Source organism: Struthio camelus, chromosome 1, assembly GCF_040807025.1.
Source record: "Struthio camelus isolate bStrCam1 chromosome 1, bStrCam1.hap1, whole genome shotgun sequence".
In the NCBI taxonomy this organism is placed as follows: domain Eukaryota; kingdom Metazoa; phylum Chordata; class Aves; order Struthioniformes; family Struthionidae; genus Struthio; species Struthio camelus.
In genome coordinates, this window is record NC_090942.1 from 98,386,324 (window position 1) to 98,407,101 (window position 20,778).

The following is a 20,778-nucleotide window of genomic DNA, read 5'->3' on the forward strand; positions in this document are numbered from 1 at the left end:
TTTCTCTGGTATTAACGTCTCCCTCATTCTTCTTTTCCTAACAGAGTGCATTCCAACAGTCTAAATGGCTCAACTGATAATTTGCAGGAAACCTCCTTTCACATAGGTCTTTCTTTAAAACTACCAAATTCTAATTCCTAAATAAAGCAAAAGCTAGTGGTGGTCACAGCACCACAGCCAGAATTTGGACTGTTCTGCTGAAGCAGAGAAATGTTGATACATTCGGTTATCCATTTCTTCCCCTTTTATTCCACAGCTAAAAGTTAAACTTAGCCACAGAGGCAGTGCAACACATTAGCACTCCTGGGTGGGTTTTGCAAACCCACAACAGAAACCTATGCTTCCCTCAACAGCTACACAAGAAATTCTCTGTCAGTACTTAAAACAAGGAAGGTTTAAAAAGATCAGTCTACTGAAAAACTATTTCAGCATGTGCCCTACAAGACATATTTGCGACAAACTGTAGAAATTAAAGAATCATTCTGCTGTATTAAACAGAAAAGCCTTCAAACTTTATTCACTAAATATGCAGGTAACTAAGTCCTGAGGCTGAATACGTGCGATACATGTGCAGACCCAAACAAAGTCCACAGAAGCGCCCATGATACGTTCAGCACCTCGCAGAATGGATGTGTGTAAATGTGAAGAAACAAAACACAAATTACAAAAAAGCCGCTGTCCACCCGGCATGTTTGTTTATCAGAGAGATCTGAAAAGCAGCTTCAGTACAAGTCACTACTTTCATCAGAAGTGACAGTAACTCATGGGATGAGCCAAAAAAGATAAACCTTTCCAGATCGGAGCTGGGATCTGTTCGCTGACCTATCAAGCAACAAAACTCTCACTTAATGTGCTGCAATGAACAGTCTGCTTCCTACTAGTTGCACATCACACACACAAATTGATGCTATTTGGCATCCTTTTTTCCCAGTCTACAGAGAAAAGAGAAAACTGCTGGCAAAAGAAATGACTTCCTGCAATAGCATCCTTCGCTTCAGAGTGTGCAAAGGACCTCACAAGTTTTGTCAAAAATCATCCACAGTATGATAGGACACTTCTCACCTATTCGTACTGCTGACATAGAAGAGTTTCACTGTCTTTTCCTCCTATCTTGGGATGCTACAAATTATTTCCACCTACAAGGGCCATGGCCCACATAGGCTTTTACAGAAGTAAACAAACTGACAAAGGGGAACACCGCTGACTTACGGGATTAAGGGAGACAAAGAAAGCATGGAGAATGAAGGACAAGGAGTGGTCACAGAAAAGAAGGAAAACGGAACAACGTCTGAAAAGCAGCAACTCATCCTTCTCCCTCAAACTGCTCAGGAGATGGGGGGGGCACACTGGTTACAGGCAAGACATGGACGTTTACAGTGCTATGAGAGTGCTTTTTCTGTTCTTGAAGAGAAGAGGAAAGAACTGGTGTCTTTCACCAATACTAAGCAGATTTCTTAGTATTCTTTATCTTCTTCCTTCTAGTTCTGAATGCAATATAGACCGTACACAGTTGTGACATGAACTGCTAAAGGGAGGGAAAGAAACTGCAGCCTAGCAGTTACACGATGTGGGACATCTGTAACACTAACCAACACTAGTAAGGAGGGAGTAATTCCTAACCACTCTCTCCACAAATCTCCTTTAAAAGTTAAAGGTGAAGAAGTTACTGAGCAAGGTTTTTTAGTTTGTGTCACGTGATAAGGTAGTTAGATGGATAATCCCTTCAGTTTTTTAAAAAATTCCTCTGAACCCTTAGAGGAGGGTAAAAATTTATGTTTCAAAAGTACCTTATCTTTAACACAGTTTCCTAAAATAATGATTTCTAATGATGCAGCCAAAAGCACATGAAGAATTACTGACATATCCATTTATTGGAATATATATTTTGTGTCTGCATCTCCTTTAAATTAGCATGAACATCTTTCACATACACTTCATCTTAAACATTGCTTCTTCTAACTAAAAGTTGCACTTCTGAGGGCTGAGTTATTGGGATGAATACTCTATTGGTCAGTTTTTATTCTAGGGCTAGTCTTAATGGACTTGGCAAAAGGTCATATTTTAAAAATACATTTCAACTTCTGCTTTGCACCTGCAGTTTTGGCAGAGATACTTTTTAAAATATGTCAACAAATAAAGTTGGATAATAAAATATTATTTTTTTAAGTGAATTTGATTAAGTGTTCCACAAAAATAAACATGCTCAAGTCTGTCAAAAGAGCTAATGGGAAACTACATTCTTGTATCTCTGTTTACCACGTATTTTGTAAACCCTGATGTCACGTTTCTTGTCAACTGATTTTAAAGCATTTTATAGTGTCCGCAAGATGCGGTACACATCAACGTTTAATTTTACATCTGTCGTGCATGAAGAGTATAAAATAAAAGGGGACTTACTTTACTGACAGCTTGTGTCAACATAATACAACAACCGGCTCCACATAAAGAACCTATCAACAAGATCACAAAGGAAGGATCTGGACAGCACAGTTGGCACAACAGCCACCTGTAAGCTTTTGTGTTACGAATACATTTCGAGAATGTTTTTGGAGTAAATTATGCAGAGGTCAAATCAACGGTGATACAACCAGAATTTTTAGGAAGCCTCTTGTTTATATATAATTTCCTCTGCTGTATATGAATGAATATAAAAACACGCTACACTTTCTTCCACATGCATAAATTCAGTTTGTTATGGAAATTAATGAATCTGTCCCAGAGATCTACATGTAAAATGATTACCGTTTGCATTCTGAATAAGCAATTGATGATAGGTCTAGTAATTTGTGCGATTATAGTGAGCTGGTGCAAAAAAATTCTTGATTACAGAAACAATCATAGATTTTTCCCCTGCTTAATATATCAGATAGTTAGCTTGAACTGCAGCATAAGCGGAGGTAAGAATGATGGTGCTAAAAACACCTAGTATGTGCCAGTTTATTAACTGTAGGTTTATACTCTGAATTAATATTGATGGGCTTTGAATAGATCAAGTGACCAGGACTTATATAACTCAGATGCTACCTACATTCAGTGCATAGGTGGCGTAGAGCTCCTGCAGAGCTATCCTCAAGCAATACGGTTCTTCAGTGCACTGTAGCTAATAGCATATATTTTTCATCATCATCATCATCATCTGACAAGTAATAAACAACGGGACAAAGCACCTAGATACTTCAGATCTTTGATATTTCTTTCCAAGGGGAGAAAAGAAAAAGTAGCTTCTTGCACTGCATATAAGTTGTATACATGCATATACATAGTTTATGCTTTTACTTTCCCCATACCCTCCAAATCCTAGTTACTTCCTAGCCATCGGAAGTAACCAGCAAGAACATAGCCAGCCTGTTGAGGGAAATGCCTCTTCCTGGCACCTGTGAAGCAGATCTGGAATACGTTATCTAATTTTGGGAACCCAGTGTAGGAGAAACATCAACAAACTGGAGAGAGATCAGCAGAGGCTACTAAGATGGTCAGGGGTTTAGAACACATGCTATACAAGCAGAGGCTTAGGAAACTGGGTTTCTTAAGCCTAGAAAAGACTAAGGGAGGGATCCTTCTTTTCTTCATTATATACATATACAATTTTTGCATAGTTGCCTCTAAAAACATTCTCTAAATGCCCTTTGAAAGGAGATCAGCAGCCAGTGTCAAGACCCTGAAGGATTCCATACCTGCTGTACTGTAGAGTTTGAACTCCCTCAGATCTACAGTATTTGCACTATAGGTCACCTTACCCTGCCTCTGCCTCAAGGTACGGTTCTACAGAAAATCTAGACACAGGCTGCCTTGGTAACACCTTCCTACATTACAAAACTAACCTCCCCTCCCCTTTTCTGAATTGTCTTTTTGATCGGCTCTGTGTATGAGCTATCATCTTAGCCTGAAACCTTCCTAGTCTGTTAGCTCCAATACGTATCTTTTTACTTTTGTCCATAAGCATTTTAACTAAACATACACAAGCTGTTGGCTCAGCTCTCAACAGCAAGGCTCGATCAGCTCCTTGCCAGCTTATGATACCCAACACTTATACCACGTAAGGCTGATGAATCCTGATGAAAATTAAAGGCCCCCTTCATACAGGCCCCAAAATTACAAGTATACACAAGCTTTCTCAGTGTTCTCGCAAGTTTCAGTTCCCCAGGCGTTCCATTCAATGCATTACAGTTTCTTTTACTAAAACATAATAGCATAACATTGAACTCTGACGTTAAAAGCAGCACGTTGTACGTTTGCTCTGCAAAGCACATTAATACCCCTTCATGAAAATTCAAGCATAAGAGCCACATACTTTTATCGACAGGAAGGCTCACAATTTAGCCTTGATCTCATACCTCTAAGATAAATGGCTGGAGAAAATTAGTTACTTAACTCCTATCCTTTTACAATATTGCATGACAGGGTAATACGAGATGCTCCAGTGATCACATGGGTGATGGTCTCCAAGTACAGCAGATGTTTTTCCCTCCAAAGGCTCTGCTATGGATGCAACATCTTTAAGGCCTTTCAGAACACTAAGTAACTTCACCTCGGTAACTGCTACCAACAGACATGCAGCTCCTCTGTTCTGCAGAGGTGCAACATCATTTCCTTAAATAAGCTCACTTCGGAAGATAACAGTTCAGAAGCCAGATGACTGCAGGGGACAGCTAAGCTCTGAACTTAAAGCAAGCGATTTTCTCCTCTCTCCCACCCCTCTATTTTTATTTTTCTTAAATATATTTTCGTTGGGTGGATTTCTGTTGCTATTTTAAGCGTTTATATTCTCTTTTGGTAGTTCATCCCCTAACTAACCCAACCTGACGAGTAAAAGATTAGCTACCACTGGGCTGCAGAGAATTTGTTTACAAGCAAAATCGTGCGGCATCGGCAGAAAGCAGAGACAAGTTGGCGGGAGACACAGGAAAGAAATATCAAATGAGAGGGAAAACTCTAGGAGGAAATTAAAAATCGAGAATGAAAAGGACGGGGAGGGATGAAAAGGAAAAAAAAGGGGGGGTCCAGAAGGAAGGGGCTGAGGGGAGCTCAGCTGTTAGGAAGACTGTGTCAAGCCCGGCAGGAGGAGCAAGCTCCGGAAGGCGAGTACCTGGACTGCTGCGTGCCCCCGACGCAGCCTCCCACCAGGGCTCCTCCAGCACGTCCCCCATGCTGCCGCGCCGCCGCCACGCGGGGAGGGCGGGGGCGGGGGGAGGCGAGGCGAGGCGAGGCGGCGCGCCCCGCCCCTCCTGCCCGGCCCCGCCTCCCGCCCCCCGCGCCTGCGCGCCGCGCCCGGAGCCGGCCGTGCCGCCGAGGCACCCCAAGAGACCCACGGGGTCGTGGTAACGCACACGAAGAGAGGAGGTTTGAGGAAGAAGGAACTAGTCTTTCTTCTTTTCCGTGCCTCCCTCTTTTTCCTTCCTTTTCCACAAATGGCAAGTGTGCGTCAGGGCTTAGTGGTGCGCTGGCTGGCGGTATGTTGTTTTTTACCAGTACTAATGCCTGATGTACATTGTACAAAAGGTTTTTCCTGAGTGATGATAAGTCGGTTTAATAAAAAATGAAAAACACGCTTTTTACATGAGAAATATCTATGAAATGGGAAAATGAGGAAAGGAGTTACAGATAGTACCCGCTCCTTCATAATACATACTTATTTTCTGAGTTTGGTTTGATGCTGTAAAATAGCTACTTTCTTGAATAGGATTGTTCACGTAATCTTTCCTGAGAAGCCAACATGTGTGTGAAAACATTGTAAATTACCTTTCCACTAGTATTCTTGAATGTTTGGGAACTGGATCCTACACACAGTTAAGCGAGCATGTATCCTTTCTCACAGCAGCAGTCCTACTAAAGTCTGGGCATTTATAGAGCTGGAACATATCCTGAAGCAAGCTGTGGGAGTAAAATAGGCAAGTGTAAGGATGTTAATTTATCATTAGGTGGCGCTGTTATTCCTTGTCGAAATTCGTTGAATCGCCTTCACTTTGACAGACCTCTGCTACTTTTTCCTTTGAGGGTGTTGAATGGGTAAGGAATGTGCATATTCAAAAGTTTTAGTGGTTTTCTATCCAGGGTTAACAATGAATGTTACCGGATGATTTTTAGCTCTTGCAAACCATTCTAATAGGGTTCTGTGTATAAATTATGATTTTTATTTCTCATTTGTGGAGTGTAGTCTGGCAAAATAATGACAGTAGGGAAAGACATTTAAGAAGAACATTTTTACATAGTAAAACTGTTCATTACAAATAATCTTTCACTGAAAATCTTCCCTGCCTGGGAAACAAATTCCTAAATCTTCTACAGGAAGACATCTGGAGTTGGGTTTTGATCGGTAGCTGCAATAGGGATTTGCCCTCCCTACTACCCAAACTGCAGCAGTACAGGAAAAGGCCGGGAGCTGAGTGAGACATGCAGCAGCAGGTCAGGTGCCAGATCCCCCTTCATGCACAGGAGATGCAAAAATCCCTGTCAGCCTCGGTGTGCCCACCTCTGTCACAGGGAGACTCCTTTCCCGCCGCACGTACCACAGCCTTGCTGAAGCCGGTGACATACGTCTCCCGTTCAGTGCGGGGTAACCTGAAAACGAGTCGCTGACTGCCTGGGGGAACATTTCTGCTAGACCAGCTCTGGCAAGCCTCGGCTGGGACCAGCCCGGTGCCGCCGCCCGCACCCCCGGGCACGCCGCCCCGCCGGGCCGATAACGGTCGCCCGGGCGGGCCAACGGCCGCCCCTCCCCCCACCCCTCAGCGGCCCCGCCCCTGGAGGCCGTTCAACCGTTGCTTCCTCACAGCCACCGCTCCTGAGGATCCGCTCCCTATCCTCACGCCCCGCTTCCTTGCGGCTAGCTCAGCACTAATGCCGCTGAAACCCGTTCAGGTGCCCTAAGGAGCGCGGCGGCGGCAGCGCCGCCACACGCCCGGCCCGGCCCGCCCCACCCTTCCGCGATAGGCCGCCTGCTTTGCCAGGCTTCCGCACTTTACGGCCAGCGCCCTCACTTCACGACAGCCGCGAGGGGGCGGGGAAGGGAGCTGGGCGTGTGGGGGCGGGCGGGGAGGGGTGTCGTGAAACAAACAAACACAAAAAAAAAGCCCGGCCGCGCTTTACGGCCGAGCGAGGGGGGCACGTCAACAGCTATGGCGGAAGGGGAAGAGGCGCTGCCGCCGCTGTTGAGCAGCTGGTGAGTTAGGGGGGTGTCGGGGCTCTTCCTCCCCGCTCCTCTCCTTCCCCGGCGGCAGTGGGAGTGAGGAGCTAAGGGAGGTGCAACAATCTCTTCCCCCCCCCCCCCCCCGCCGGGGAACGGCCGGTTTGGGAGGTGAGGGGTGCTGCCGCCGCCCCCGCGCAGCTCACTGCCGGGGGGGCGGTGGGGGGGGCTGCGGCCCTCCCGGCCGGTCCCCTCCCGCAGGTACCTCCCGGCGTTTCGGTCCCAGCTGCCGCTACCCCAGGGAAGAAGCGCTGCTTTGCAAACTAGGGCAAGGCAGGGCAGCGCCCGGCCCTCTCCGGCCGGCGGTGATGTTGCTCCAGTTTCAAAAATCACAGCTTTTCTTAACCGGCGGTAGCAGCTTCTCGAGGTGGGCGCCTGCCCCCCTTTGGGCTTCAGTTGCTGTGTTCAGTTCAGCTTCCTCTCGCTCTGCCTACCTGCCCAAGGGAAGATAATAATACAAAATAGAACCTAGGTTATTTTCAGAGTGATTTTTCCCTTCTTCTTCCTTCAGTGTGGCTGTTTACTTATAAGTGTTTTTACGTTAAACCTTTAGGAGACCAAAAGAGGCTTTCTGGAGCATGTATAGGATCATTTTGATGGTAACACTGATAGGATTTTTAGTGTTTCATGCATGTTTATTCACTTTAAACTAGGTTTACTTAAGCCTCAGCAATCTAAGTTTAAACACTGAAGCTGCTTTCACTATACCCCACACCTCTGTTTCAGTGTGTCTTCGTTTTATTCTTTATTTCTCTTTGTGCTTCTGCCTTGCATGCAGTTTCTCTTCTTTTGTGTTTCTGAGCCTTGTTTCTTGTTCCTTGTTCCTTCCTCATATGCGCTTCTTAAACAGTTACTTGCTTAGTTGCCTTACAGATCTGCTTCTTACAATCATTCCCACTCTGATAGTTTTGCTTATATGCTTTATTTTTGGGGGGGATTCAAAATCTCATGCTGATTATGCCCAGCCTTCTTTGTGCTGTTTTAGTTATCTCACTGTAAAGAAACCAGAATTGATATGCATGCAGGTGTAAACGATTTCTCTTTTATGTCTACATTAGTTTTATCCCCAGGAACTGCATTTTTAGAACTATCTACTAAATATCACTTGTTAGCAAAGAAGAATGAATTGATGGGGTTTCGTTGGTTGGTTGGTTGTTTTTAGTTGAAAGCTCAAAATTTATGAGGTACGTTTTACAGGCACAGTGTTACATAAGCATTATTTCTAAATACAGACCTGACTGTTGGTGTGTAATAATAATTGCTAGGTAGGAAATAGATTCATCAGCTGCTCGGTTTTGACACTTTGAAATATAAGCCTGGTGGTTGAATAACAACCAGATTGAAAAATCTCTTAAAAAAAAAAAAAACAAAAAACAAAAAAACTTCAAAACTATTTCACTACTAATGTTGAAAGAATATTGCAGTTTCTAAGATCCCAACAGACTGCTAAAATTTGTATTAAGAAGGAGGAACACTGCTGGTTCTAGACTGATTTCAAAGTGCAGCCTGCATTATTATTGTTCTGACTAGGAACTTCAAAATGTAGTTATAGTAAATTTGGTGTACTCGTACTATTAGAAAAGGCAAATTTGAAGGCATGCAGTAGGAAAAATAAAATTAAAAAAATACTTTGTAGGAATTCATGGAAACAGGTCAAGAGGCTTATGGCTAAATGCTGCATTGGGATGTCAGCGTATGTGCTGTTATGAGAGCTGTACCTTCTGAAGAACACGTAAAGCTGTCTAAACAAACTTGTTGTTTGTTTAGAAGCTTCACATTGTCTCCTGTTTTGTTCTTGTTTTTTTTAAAGCCAATTTAAGTGAAATATTTTCTTTCTCATTTATTCATTTAAACTGTTCCACAGCAGCTAGCAATGTATACAAAAAAACCAGAAGTTATTTTTTTGAATATAAAATATATCATTTAAAGATTTTTTTGGTATACGACGCTACGTTAGCATAATACTGAAGTATATAGGATTGTGCACTAACATTTCACATTTTTAAAAAAAAGCCACTGAAACATGAAATGACTTATATGTACATCTAAAGTCTGTTGAGAATAAAAAGGGCAGTTCTGGTTCCTGGTCTTGCATTTAGTTCTTTAGAGGGATTCAAAGGCAGATGCAATTTTGTGTTCAGAGTCTGTGACAGCACCTTGAGCCTGTAGAATTTAGGGATACTGATTGACATAAAATGCCCTTGATATTTTTCATCGCACTTCCCATGCCACCTTGACATCCAAGGCTGGTGCACATGAAGAGTTAAACGACTCATCTAATGAGCAGTTAAACTAATGATGAGTTAAAAACCTCAATGCTCATACTGACTGCTGGGTGTTTTGTTTAACAGAAATCAGGGGGTTTGCCACTAGAGAGTGCAGTTAAGACACACACACACACACACACACAGACACACACACACACACACACACTATTGTGTGGAGTTGACTGAAAGATGACATTGTCAGCTTCGTTCAGTAACTCCAGGAAGTTGAATAGCAATAGTTTGGATTTAAAAACCACAGCAACAGGTCTGTCAAGACATTGATGTTAAATAATTCTTTTAAGTTAATTTGCGTGTTCTCAAAAATTTATTTCAGCAATTGCCAGAAGTATTATATTTGGTTCTAGAATAGATATCTGCATCGAAGGCTAAGAATGCAGTGAAGTACAAAAGGAAGCAGGCTGCTTTCAGGCTATGCTGTAAAATCTTCTTTCCTATTTTGACTGTTTATTTGATGATTTTGACCTTAATTTCAGTCAATTGCTATGTATGGGGACAGAGCAGCCAGAATGTTCTCAGTTAAAATGGTTGTAATTCTAAGTTATACATTTTTATCCCCTCATTTAACCAGGAAATAAAAAGATTTGAATTTAATTCTTCTTGTTCAGGTTCTCAAATAGATACAGATAGAAACAGTTGTACATGAGTCTGTAAAACGTTTTTGTGGATGTTTGCTGAATATTCAAGCTTTAGGCAACTGAATCAAGTAGTATTTTTATTTTAAGGTCTACACTTTTAACAGTTAAGACCTGCACTAACTAAATGCAACTCTAACCATGGGTAGAATCGTTCTTGTGCTTTTAACTATGCATTGGAATCATTCATCTTAGGATTCCCAAAATACACTCCAATTCTTTCAGACAACAAAGTGGCGAAACTAGAGCATATATTTTTTTCCATGCTCAAAATCTGGTTTGTTAATACTTGGGACCATGATCTTTCTTCTGAAAGCAAAACAAAAATCCTTGAAAGCTAAATGAGAAATTGACACACTCAAAAAAAAGATAAAGAGAAGGTAAAATGGCAAGGAATTAATGTTATTCTCTCAAATTCCCTAAAGAGCAAAATATATTTAATGGTGCTCTGATTACAAGGAATATTTTGAAGTAAACGTGAGGGATTAATTTTTGTTTGTTTTTAATACAGAACAAACGCTCTCATTATTTTCATTTCAAAAATAATTATTATTTTGGATTTTTTCAGTAGTCAAGAAGATCATGAGTTAAAAGTAGGAAGTAGTGTAACTAACTATATAACAATATATTTCTGGAAAAAAGGAAGCACTTATATGGATAGAAGCTTTCTGTGATGGGAAGCTATGCCCTTTGCTCTGGGAAAAGTAGAATGATGGCTATAAAGATACAGCGATATTAGCTATTGACTTTGGAAATTTTAATCAGTACTAGTCACTTGTGCAGTTTTTACTTAAGTAAGCCTTGCTTGTGGTTACTGTATGTTATAAATCAGTATGCTTTTGTCAGCTTTTTCAAGCATTTTATTCAAAACGCAGTTTAGTTCTATCTTCTTAATAATAAAAATAAAAATCTATTGGAAGAATAAATTAGTTCCATCTAGTACTAGATGGAACTGATATATTCTCTAGCACAGTTCCATCTGCACTCAGCTCTCATAACTGTGAGAGCAGCATTGCTAGATACGCACCTCTCTCTCTCTTCCTGTATTTCTGGTAATCGTAGCATACAGAAGTGCTGATCGGGTGGGTTTGATGTCCCGGGAGACAATGGCTTTGCAGAAACTAAAACTGATGATCCTCTTGGCAAGATAATTTTTTAAGCCGGCTTTAAATAATAAAAAGTTTTAAGAAACACTTCAGTGTCCAGTTTGGTTTCCACATGAGCTGCATGTATTCATGTTTGGGAGCGGAGAAGGTTCACCATCTTGGCAGCCTTACTGCCAATTTAAGGAAAACAGGAATGATGTGTGAATACGTGTTTAACCAATACATGTCTAAATGCTGTTACTTAACTCTGGAAACTCTGTCTTTCCTAATAATAACAAATGAGCAGAAGCAATGGACTTTGGCAGGTACATTCCAAGCTTTACAACCTCCTGATGGATTATAGCTTTCTTAATACTATACATCTTTCCTCATCTAGTTACAGTTCACTGAAGTGTTTCCTACTTTTCACTGCTGTTCACATATCCACAATTTCTAAATTCCTTTGTTAATATTTACAAATGATTATTACCAAGCACCTCAGAGACAAATGTAAATAAAATACATAGTACTTCAAAAAAAAAAGTCTGAATGTGTTGATCAATTCTTAATGACTCCACTTTTCTGTTATATTTTAAGTATTTTGGCTAAAAAATCATGTTGAAGGTCCATGAAGGTAGTTACCTGCTGATTATAGTAGGTTACTTGCCTGGCGTGGATTTCAGAGATCCTTCTGTAACTATGGAAGTTTACTCCAGATACACTAATAGCCATATTGTGAATGGTAGTATTTGTAGATTAATCAGCCCTGAGAATAAGACTGGGATTATGTAGATTATAACTAAAACTTTGATTAGATTCCAGGAATAGTCAATGGAGCTATGGCAGAGCAGAAAGCAAGGATGCCCTCGCCTGGAGGGGTTTGTCCATGAAGAGAAGGAAGTGCTGGCTTTCTTTCCAAAGAAAGTGTAATAATTGGTGTTCATTATGAGCACAAAACTTCCTAGCTGGCCTTCAGGCAATGAAAGACAAGGGTCCAGATTGCTAGCAGTTTGCTGGAACGTTTGCAACACAGCACTGAGTGAAATAAGGCAAAACATAATCAGGGAGCATGTGTTAAAGAACCAAAATCATTTCCATGGTACCTTTCAGGTTAGCATAAATAGAATATATGTCTTAGAAAAGAGTTTCTCTTAACCTTTGAAAACTCCTTGCTTCTAGCCTCTGAATAATCTTGGAAGTTGACAGAGAGGAAAAGAGTAGCTAACTGATTCATAATAGAGTAACGCTTTTTTTCTGCTGTATTTCATATAACTCAATGTGATAATGCATCTAGAGTAAGAGATAGGGTTATCAATTCTTTGCTTTTTAAGGTAAGATAGTATAGCTATCATTTGCCTGTCATCTTCACAGGATAAAAATTGCTGATGACAGTATCTATGGAGATGATTTTGCAAATAGTAGTATATTGTCAAGCAAACAGAGGAAGCGCACGTTGCAGATAACATGTTGAAGTTGACCTTGATGTTAGCCCATGCACGGCTTTTTAAGCTGTGAATATTAGGTACTAGTAACTGCACAATTAGTGCTTGTGCAACTATGAAACATTCTTTGCCAGGTATATTTTTGTAACTTGTCTGTGTAGTTGTGTTTTTAAATGTTTTTTTACAATTTTTCCCTAATCTTTCTCTTTGGAGCACACAGAGACCAAATTTAATTATTATCGTTTAAAATCCTACCACCTAAAATACAATTTGTGACCATTATTTATGCAGCTGTTGCTAATGATGGCTCACTTCCACGTGTCCATTTGATACTTGGATAATATTTGTAGCAACTTACCGTGTTTTGTGTGTGCTATAGTTCCAGGCCTAGCTGTAGTTCTTCTAATTTGTTTGTCATAGCGTGCCCAGAAACTTGCAATACGTATGTATGAGAGCATCTAACTCTGTTCAGCTAACATCTGGTGTTGGCCTTTGTTGAAATGAATCATCCTAGAGTTTATGCAGTTCTGCAGAGGGCCAGATCTCTCTTGCATAAATGTCCTGGAAATACTTGATTTTTATTCATGGAGAACTGATTTGATTGTTTAATTTTTCCAACATTGATCGTTCTGTATGCGGTCGAACAACAGGGTAGTGGATGGATGTGCTTTTGTATTTTTCTTGTAGCTGTCTTAAGTGGGGGGAAATTTTCCTGTGCAATCTGTGGTTCTGTAAGAATTAGGCTTTGGGTTTGTTGTTTTTTTTTTTTTTTTTTTTTAGACTAAAAAAATAGCAGACTGAGACAAGTCAATCTCTTTGTGAACTGCACTGTCTTGCATGCAAATTTGCAAAATTCCTTGAAGAAAAAAGACTGTAAGCCTTGCCCCAATGTATATTTGAAATTTAAAGTGCTACCAAAAATACTAGGAAAGTGACTGGCTGAAAAGCAAAGAAACTGCTTACTCTTTCAGCTTGTAAATATGAAGCAAAGGGTATATGAAGCAAAGTCATTCTTAAGCTTGATGTGAGAGCTGATAGAAAAGCAGTTAAGATGATACAGTGAGGGAGAAATTTTGCCTACAGGACCGATGCATCACTGCCATTGCGCTTTTTCTGTTGAAGCTGCTGTGTTTTCACTGCTCTGCAAAATCATTTTGAAACATCTGAAATCATCAGATGTTGTTCACACATTTATAGGCAGAATGGAGCCATTGAAACAGTCTACAGAAGCTATCAAATTGTAAAGTAGGAACTTCTGAATGCGTATCTTATCTATGAGGTTTAAGAACTTTTTGCTTGTTTTACTGTGACAACATATCACTAGTGTTTGTCATGTGAGCTTGTGTATTTCGCTACTTTCTAAACTAGCATTAATATTTTTATGTGTTCTCAATCTCTTAATCTAACTTTTGTGATTAATTTCACTCATATGCACATGTGCACACTTACGGTGCTAGAACTGTGTAGTTAAGTAAATGTGAGTTTGACTAAAAGGTTCTTTCCCATTTCAAGGAAAGATGGAGTTAAAAGCTGACTGTTCTAAACCTATGAAATATGTTTTCCATTTTCTAGGCCATCTAATATTTTATTTAAAAGAGCTCTGCCATCTAATTAAGGTATAGGATTTGCTCTGAACGTGTTGTCTGTGTGTGAAAATTTGTCATGTGTCTCTTCAGTTGTAAATTACAACTAAATTTGCATTTTTATGACGCGTTTTGCAATGTTATGTCACTTTATGAAAACAAAAAAATGATATAAACTTACTTTTTCTCTTATGCAAATTGAATGGAATAAACAGTTGAATAGACGGCCTTAAAGGAACAAAAGGAGTTTTGCGAAAATTTACTTTCAGTAACTGAGAAATTGTCTAATGGTAGGCGTTTATTTTTAAAATGTGTATTTTTTGCCTGATAATATCCTCGCGTCTACATTTATTTCATAGCTACACATTGAAAAATATTGTATGATAAAAATATTTTTAATAGTTAAACATGCTACATTATCATTACTGTAGGGAAAAAGATCTTGCAGAAGCTCTAGAAGAAGGAGGTTGTGATCTTGAAACTGTGAGAAACATCATTCAAGGAAGGCGATTACCTGCTGATCTGAGGGCCAAAGTCTGGAAGGTAAAGATGAGCTTAAATCGAGAAGCAGGAAATACTTGAAGGTGTATTTGATTTGAAGTGAATGGTTTAATTATCAGGCATCTCTCCAAAAGAGCCACCCTGTTCATGTGACACTGAAACTTTAATATGCATGTACATCGATTCAGTTCTGGAGTGCTTGCTCTCTGTTGAGTTAAATTACTGTATTCAATAATTGGATGGCTGCAAAAGTACACTAAAAATGTTTAGAGCGTTTTTTTTTATTTTTGCTTGCAGATTGCGCTTAATGTTGTAGGAAAGGGGGACAGCCTGGCATCTTGGGATGGCTGTTTAGACTTACCGGAACAGAGTGTAATTCATAAGGATTGTCAAGAGCTAATTGGTAAGTTTAATGACATTCAGATCACCTGTATTAAAACTTCTGTACTCTCAGTTATCTTAGAACTTTGCTATTTGAATTAAATACCTTAATGATGTTTAGGTTTTGAAGGAAGCTTTGAGGAGGAAGATGAGAGAGCGCAGAAAATCAGAAAGAAATCATAATAAGAAAACAGTATCTTATCTGTACTCAGACTCTGAGATGGGTGACATCATGGAAGTTCCAAGTATTAGCTTGTAAGTGATAGTTTGCGTAGACTAAACGGAGCCCACGAGCTGGAGCCCAAGAGGGCTCCAAGAGTTGAAAAATATTCATTTCTCTTTGTTTCCCTTTTTTTCAACCTGACATTCTTCATATAATGTCCTTCAAGTTTTTAACTGTCCAAAGACTTGTACTTAATCTGAATAGCTGGTGTAACACCAAATTGTATGTAACCTCCAAGGGAGAAATATATTACTCATTCTGGACTTTCTAGCTTTTTAGAGAGAGATTTTTTTTTTAATAGCGTTCTCAGCAAAAGTGGAAGGTTGCATTTGTAAAAGCAAAATGTTGCCAGGACATTAGAAATAATATTCCTGCATATCCATAACGAGCTGCCGGAGGATCTGGTTGCCAGCTGATCACAAAAAATGACCGTATCCCTGACACCAAATCCCTGTCACCAGGGTTAGTATCAATGGTCAGGTGGCTGATTCAGTGCTGAGTTTACAGATTTGGTTAGTCTTTCCCGTCATATCAGTAAGACAATCTTACATTTTATTACCAGTCCTACTTTAATTTTTGCACGATTGAATGTTAAGACAGAGAATGGAGTTACTGCATACATACCTACCACTTTTAGAATACAGTTGTACATTTTATAGCTCTAAAAAATAGCAGGGCTTGTTTTCCTTCCCTGTCTGTCCGATAAAGGAAAGGGAGAAGCAAAATTCCACTGTGTTATCAAATCACAATATCTTTTTCAGGAAGACATTCACATTCATATCATATAGAATTAAGCACTTTAATCTCCGAATGCCATTAATCCTCCTCTCCTTTTTTCAAAATATTTTGAAATGTATAACAATATTAAACTAATTAAAGTAATGAATATAAAGTTCAGAGTTCAGAATGAAGCTTAGATAGATTTAGGGTGTTATTAAATCTATTTCATATTTTAGCAAGGCAAGGAGTCTCCAAATTTAAAACAAATCTTCAGATGGCATGTGAGGTTTGCATACTGTTCTTCTGTGTGTGCGTGTGTGTGTCAGAGAGAGAATTAGAGGGAAGGAAAGATCAAATATCTGCTAGCTTTGGGAAAACATTTAAATACTTCTGTAACACAACCTTTCATTCAGAGTAGAGAGCCGTGGGCTTGTAATTAAGTGTGAAAAATGTTCACCAGAGATTTAATGGCGCTGCATTTTTTGGTAATACTTTTATTCCCTTCTTGAACATAGCGTAGCTTTTCCTTTTTTTATTGTAATTCAGCTTAGCTTTAGTAAAGTTGACATAATTTGAGCGAATTAAAACACATTTATTTCTAATATATGACATCAGATTTTTATGAAAGAAATGTGTTCGGTATTAACCTGAAAAATTGTATGAACTTTTACTGAAGTGTAGCCACGAGCCGTATAAAAAATATCCGCATGCTTAAACTACAAGTAAACTAGGAACCACTTTTTATCACTAGTTATACCGTCACAGGGAGGAAGGCATAATTTGAGTACAATGTTGATATCGCTTATGTTCATTATGTCAAGGTGGGTGGATGCCAGTACGTTTTCTGAAGTGTTGTCAGCCTTTTGAGGAGTCTGTATAGAAAGATGCTTTGGATCTAATGAAAACTTAACTCTTTGTATAGGTACCCAACTCGGTAATGAGAGATTTAATAATTGTTTAGCTTGCTACTTTAGTTTAAAAATCTTGTAAAACAGATTTTGCACAGGTCAGTTTTCATCCAGATGCAAATTAATACAAATCATGGATTCAGAATTGGTCTCTCAGTAAATAAGGAACATCTGTACTTTTCACTATGTTACAAAATTCATAAGAATCTGAAACAATGTGCTATGCTGTATAAAAGATTACGTGTTGAAAGTTAAAGTGAATCTTCTGATTAGCAACAGTACCAAATCTAATTTAAAAGCTAAACGTAGTTGTAAGTAAATCAGTTCCCTTTTTGTAGTCACCCTAACAACCCAAAATTTAAACTCTTTTTAGGAAAATAACTTCAAAGTAGAGATTTAAAATGTTTTATGTTTTAATGTTAAAGTTTAAGTGTCTAGGCCTTGCTGATTTCAAACTACTGATTTTAGTTAATTTGCGTGCCAGTGGACTTTCAAGGAATTGGAGGCATATACTGTGGGCTAGTCTGTGTTGAAATTTAACTTAATTTGTTGTGAAGTTGAGCGTGCTTTATATGCTGAGCACATCAAATGGGAATAGAGGAGGGACATTCCGTGCATTAAAAGAATCTACCTCCTTGTTTCATATATCCTGGAGAATCCAGACTTGTTTCATCCTGCTTTGGTGTGATATTTAAATGCCTTATCCTACTGAAGTAATCTAAAAATCACTTATATTTATGCAAATATCCCTCATCTGTAAACTTTTGGGATCTCCTTTGTAAGCATTTAATCCAAGCTGCTATTTTTTTCAGGTATGTAGAACTCCATAGTGGTGCAACTGTGCTGTGAAACAATTTCATTCAATTTCAAGGAAAGGCCATTAAAATGATTTATAACTCTGTGACACTTGCTTATTTCAGACGAATTGTCAGTGCCAGAAGAGGAGAAGTCAATATTACTTTTGGATATTGAGTCTGTTATTACTTTTTATTGTAAATCACGCAATGTTAAATACAATTCTTTCCTCGGATGGATACATCTGCTCAAACCTTTGGTGCACCTTCGATTGCCTCGCAGTGATTTGTACAACTGCTTTTATGCTATCATGAATAAATTCATTCCAAGGTAAAACTCTGTTCCTTTTTTCTAGTGTACTATTTTTATTGTCGTTGAAAGCATTTACCGAAAGGATGGGCATGTTGATTTTGGCTAAAGGTGATTTGCAGCTAGGAGCAGCACTGCTTGTAGCAGTTGTCAGATTCCTTTGTATGTTTATAAAATTGAATCATATTTCAATACCTACTGATTATAAGCACAGGAAACAATTGAGAAGTTTTAGAATGTAATGAATAAAAATGTGACTGATGTAGATTCAACATTCCTTCCACATGGCACATCTGTCATTTCATGTAGTATCAAAAATAGTGTTTAGGAACTGTTCTGCCGGTATGTTATGTGAAAGCAATTTTTCTTTCTATTTTCTTTCCTAGCATTTTGGATGTTTACAATTTCTCTATACCTGTGACTTCAATGCGCTACTTATGTTTCTCAAGATCTCTTTAAAGGAAGTAGTTGATGTTGTCGTTGTATTCTCTACATGTGAATTGAGTGAGGTGTGGACTCACTTTAATTATTTTTAAAAAAATCATTAGTTTTTTTTTTTTTAATAGAAATACACATTTGGAGTTTTTCACATTGTTATATATGTGCTGTCATCAAAAATAATTTTTTATTTGTATTGGAGTGGCACCCTGACACTCCAGTGAGACTACAGCACCTTCAGATTAGGACCTTGTAAAATAACGTATAGAATAGTCTGATTCTCTGGAGAGGAGCCTCCAGCCCAGGAACTGGATGTCTGCCCATAATAGGAAAAGTGCACGTCTGGTATCGTGATAGGGAACGTTTGTCTGTCTTGTCACACAATTCAGCTTCTGTCCATTGCTTATGTAAAATACTGTTGTCCCCAGTGTGTTACTGGAAATGTGCTCTGCAAATTGTTTGGGGATATTAGCATTGCAGCCACATAACTGATATACTTTCAGTCACAGGAGACGTTCCAGGTGTCTGGTATTTCAGTGTCTCTGTAAGAACCTAGATTGTTCTTCCATAAGATATTCTCCATCCTTCTTTAATTTTCATCTTACCCTTAGCTATCCTGTCTATTTAGATTGTTCTCTTTTGTTTTTAAGATGGGAGAACGAAAGGCTTAGAAAGGCAGTTGGCAGTAAACTTGCAAACCTCCACTTAGGTCCATTTGATCCCAGTTTGATTTTTGCCATCATTACTGTTTTAAAAACAAGAAAAACGGCAAAAATATGGAAATGGAAGTTTTATCAATCATAGGCTTGCTATTCATAGTTTCTCACGTCTTTTAACTGCCATGAAATGTTTTAATGGAATTTGTTCTGACAAAATATTGGCATCATTGCGTGAGGAAATCTATGGAATAATCTGGTGAACCGCGCAATAACGTGGGTTTTTTTGGAAGAGCATTTCTAGCAAGCCAAAGGAGTTTTTTTTTTTTCCTTCTTCTTCTTTTGGAAGCACTCTGTTTATTCTCAAAGGCTGTTATTATAAAGGAACCCTTTTCCTATGGATACCTGTCTTTCTCCTCTTTCTGCCTGTCCTCCGGAAGGATGACTTTTCTGAACTAAGCAAAACGAGCAAACAGCTAACGTGGAAGTCCTGGCTCGTTCTTTGTTTGGCCCATAAGCAGAAGGAAACCCCGGCGCGGATGTGCAGTTGAATAGGCACCGACTGGTGTGTGCGCTGAAAGAGGCATCAGCTGCCTAGGAAGCTGCACGCGGGCAATGGAAGAGTGTCTGACTTCAGGGACCTGGCTGAGGAAAGGGCATTTCGTCTGCTTTTCCCTTTCGATGTTTCTTCCAGCGGTGGGGGGAAAATAGCTTCCTTTTTTATTTAAAAAAAAAAAAAAAAATCCCTCTTCTAAAGGAAGGTGTAGATTAGTTTCCAGGGCAACTTATTTCCGTTTAGCTAAATCTTTTTAATCTGCTTTACCTTGCTTTGCTTTGTTTTTATCCGTCCGCCCTCCAATGGCTGAGCCCGCTGTCTCCACAGCGCTTCTAGCTGAGGAAGTAAATGAATAGATACAGGAATTCAAAATTATTGGATTTCTTTTTTTAACTTCCTGTGCTCTTAGGGGTTGATTTAATATGGATAAATAACAAGGAGAAAGTTACTGAGCAAAGCAGTTAAGGAAATTTGTCTAAAAATATGGTTGTTGCACTGCCTGTAGAAATGTGGAAAGGCTCTTTAACTTTTTTAGAGTTATTTCTAGGTATATGTCCGTTCCTAATGTGAAAATGTAGTAAAGAATTACTGACTAACTTTGACTATATTAACCATTCAAAGTCATTTGCAAGTCTTGATTCTTATGCTAAAATCATTAACGGAACATTTTTCTTGTTTTCATTCTCTTTCTCCTGTTAACTTAATGGGAAGTTTAAAAAAAAAAAAAAGAGGGAGGGGGAGGGATAATTTGAAAAAAGAATCTCTGTATATAAATTGCTGTGAAAATTTCCTGTTCACCACTGTAGATATACCTGGTTTTAAGATTGTCTGATAATTGTGTTTGATTGGAGATCTGTATTAAGTTCCCCTGAGCTTATTTAGCCTTTTAAACACTTGAGATTTGTTACTAATGTCTTGTAAATAGCTATTTCTTCATTTTAAATTCTCTTTTTCATGTACTCCTTTCTTTCCTGCTTGATGATTGGAGTTGAACTGTTATCCATATATGAATTCAGCATCTTTTAAAGTTACTTTGGCTGCTCTGGTAGAATGACTTTTTTTTTTTTTTTCCCTGAGT

At 39.1% G+C, this 20,778-nt stretch overlaps 3 protein-coding genes across 15 annotated transcripts in view; 2 read left to right on the plus strand and 1 right to left on the minus strand.

Annotated features, from left to right (window-relative positions):
- The window catches only part of FILIP1L (filamin A interacting protein 1 like), a 215,544-nt gene extending 211,906 nt beyond the window's left edge, over window positions 1-3,638 (plus strand). For 4 of the 8 annotated variants that reach the window (XM_068960135.1, XM_068960126.1, XM_068960117.1 and 1 more), the window contains one exon: window positions 45-3,637. In XM_068960135.1, coding sequence (XP_068816236.1) covers window positions 45-141 — 97 coding nt within the window. In that variant the 3' untranslated portion in view covers window positions 142-3,637. Of the gene's footprint in view, window positions 1-44 lie in introns of all 8 variants that reach the window. The other 4 variants (XM_068960150.1, XM_068960158.1, XM_068960167.1 and 1 more) reach the window with 2 other exon arrangements.
- The window catches only part of CMSS1 (cms1 ribosomal small subunit homolog), a 250,534-nt gene extending 245,309 nt beyond the window's left edge, over window positions 1-5,225 (minus strand). For 3 of the 4 annotated variants that reach the window (XM_068960365.1, XM_068960359.1, XM_068960353.1), the window contains exon 1: window positions 5,087-5,174. In XM_068960365.1, coding sequence (XP_068816466.1) covers window positions 5,087-5,147 — 61 coding nt within the window. In that variant the 5' untranslated portion in view covers window positions 5,148-5,174. Of the gene's footprint in view, window positions 1-5,086 lie in introns of all 4 variants that reach the window. The other variant, XM_068960366.1, reaches the window with a different exon arrangement.
- Window positions 5,226-7,051: 1,826 nt separating this feature from the next.
- TBC1D23 (TBC1 domain family member 23) overlaps window positions 7,052-20,778 on the plus strand; it is a 35,679-nt gene continuing 21,952 nt past the window's right edge. For 2 of the 3 annotated variants that reach the window (XR_011144071.1, XM_068960402.1), the window contains exons 1-4: window positions 7,070-7,159; window positions 14,645-14,756; window positions 15,012-15,117; window positions 17,867-18,071. Coding sequence is in view for 2 of the 3 variants with exons in the window: in XM_068960402.1 (XP_068816503.1) it covers window positions 7,116-7,159; window positions 14,645-14,756; window positions 15,012-15,117; window positions 17,867-18,071 (467 nt within the window). In the remaining variant the exon portion in view is untranslated. Of the gene's footprint in view, window positions 7,160-14,644; window positions 14,757-15,011; window positions 15,118-17,866; window positions 18,072-20,778 lie in introns of all 3 variants that reach the window. The other variant, XM_068960409.1, reaches the window with a different exon arrangement.